At 56.0% G+C, this 1,710-nt stretch overlaps 1 protein-coding gene across 1 annotated transcript in view; it reads left to right on the forward strand.

Moving 5' to 3' along the window:
- Positions 1-287: 287 nt before the first annotated feature.
- The window catches only part of LOC113208022 (MFS-type transporter SLC18B1-like), a 7,637-nt gene continuing 6,214 nt past the window's right edge, over positions 288-1,710 (forward strand). Inside the window, exon 1 of the mRNA XM_026424852.2 lies at positions 288-775. Coding sequence (XP_026280637.1) covers positions 650-775 — 126 coding nt within the window. The 5' untranslated portion in view covers positions 288-649. The remainder of the gene's footprint in view (positions 776-1,710) is intronic.

The raw sequence follows: 1,710 nt of genomic DNA on the forward strand, positions 1-1,710 counted from the left end.
AGGAAGAGAGTGAGAGAGACAGAGACAGAAACAGAAACAGAAACAGGGAGGCTTTGGGAGGGGGGGGGGCATAAGTCACCCCGGAATTCTGTTCAACCAAGTACGAACCGCCCCAGGCATAACCTTTTCAACTCGCCAGGGAGCAAATACAAGGGGACGTCTCGTCTCAGGTCCCTTTCTCGTCCGGGTCCGGGCTGGTCCGGCGGGGCCGCCCCGGCGGAGGCTGTGGTGGTGGTAGTGGTAGTGGTGATGGTCATCTCCCGGGCCGTGACAGGCGGCAGGCGGCCCGACAGACGACACGTAGCAGACGACGCGCCTGGACCGGGGCGAGCCGAGTCGCAGTCAGTCAGTGTGACGCGCAGGGTGAGGCCGCCGGGCAGCAGCAGAAGCAGGAGCAGCAGCAGCAGCAGCAGCACGCCGCTCTCTCGAGACGGACCCCGTGACCGACCTGGGGCGCAGCGGAACACCGTGTCCTCGTCGTCGTCGTCGCGGCGAAAAATGCTTTGAGCCGCTGTCCGTCCGCACCTCCCCGACGACGCCCTCCGCCGGGTGGCTGCACAGCCGGGCAACCTCGTCGCGTCCGCGGGTCGACGTCGTGGTGTGTTTTATCCTCCCGTTTTAGTCCTCGCCGGACCGGCCGCTCCCCAAGATGATCCCCAAGATCAAGTTGCCGCGGTTCACGCGGACCCAGTGGTTGACGCTGATCGTGTTCAGCATAGCCGACTTCTGCAACGCAATCTGCGTGTCGCTGCAGGCGCCCTTCTACCCCAAAGAGGTAAATAACTGTTTCAGCTACAACTTAAAAACTTGTCTTTAAAAGAAGAGGTTATGAATACTTTGAAGATTTAGCAAAAAATAAGATACTATCTGTAACGCCTATTGGACAGAGTAAAGATAAAAATAATAACCTAGTTGTATAATGGTACAATTGTGGAAAGTGGCATTGCGAGAGGTGTCTTTTATCGGAGTGTTTCGACGCATTTGATGTATAAATTGTCTATATTTTCGATGGCTGCTGTTAGCTGTTAGCATAACGGGGCCTCTCTTTTCGGTCGCCGGGGCGGCTAGGGTTCAAACTCGGTGCCCGCCGGCAATGTAACGATTGAAGATAACCTTCGGATACGATAAACCGCCATTTTTTTCTTCTGATACATAAAGTCCGAGCTAATATGGAGGGGTGCGATTCACGGAGATATTTTCCCCGAATACTGCGTCTTGATTTTCGCCCCCTGCTGAGCTGAGACAGTCGAGATAAGCGCCTTTTCGTGCTTTCTTTCGCGTTGAAGCGATTAGAACGATCAGGGGGAAATAAAGACATTAAACGTTGGGAGAGGCGTAGGCATTGTGCAGGAAAGTCTATACCATTTGTCACGCATTTGTGTAATTCATGTTCTTATCCTGCCGCCGGCACGTAAAAATTTATCCAGAAAGACAAACATGCTGAGTGGCCTCTCTGTCAGTGCGGTTGCACTCCGTTGCACTCGCCAGCTGGCGCTGACTCACCGGGGTGCATCCCCTTTCTCCCCGGGGAGGTCGGGAGGTCGGGAGGTCTGCAGATGCTCACGCTCCGCGGTAAACAAGGACCCTTCTGGCTCAGCGTGTTTGTCGCCCACCCGTCCCGCCCCGCCCCGCCTCGGCCAAAGCCAGAAAGACTATCTGGAATTTCCCCGACGCGACGTCGCCGAGTCGGGGGGATAAGGGGCGGGCAAG

The sequence above is a fragment of the Frankliniella occidentalis genome, unplaced genomic scaffold (assembly GCF_000697945.3).
Source record: "Frankliniella occidentalis isolate FOCC.00 unplaced genomic scaffold, Focc_3.1 Scaffold311, whole genome shotgun sequence".
NCBI classification, from domain to species: Eukaryota; Metazoa; Arthropoda; class Insecta; order Thysanoptera; family Thripidae; genus Frankliniella; species Frankliniella occidentalis.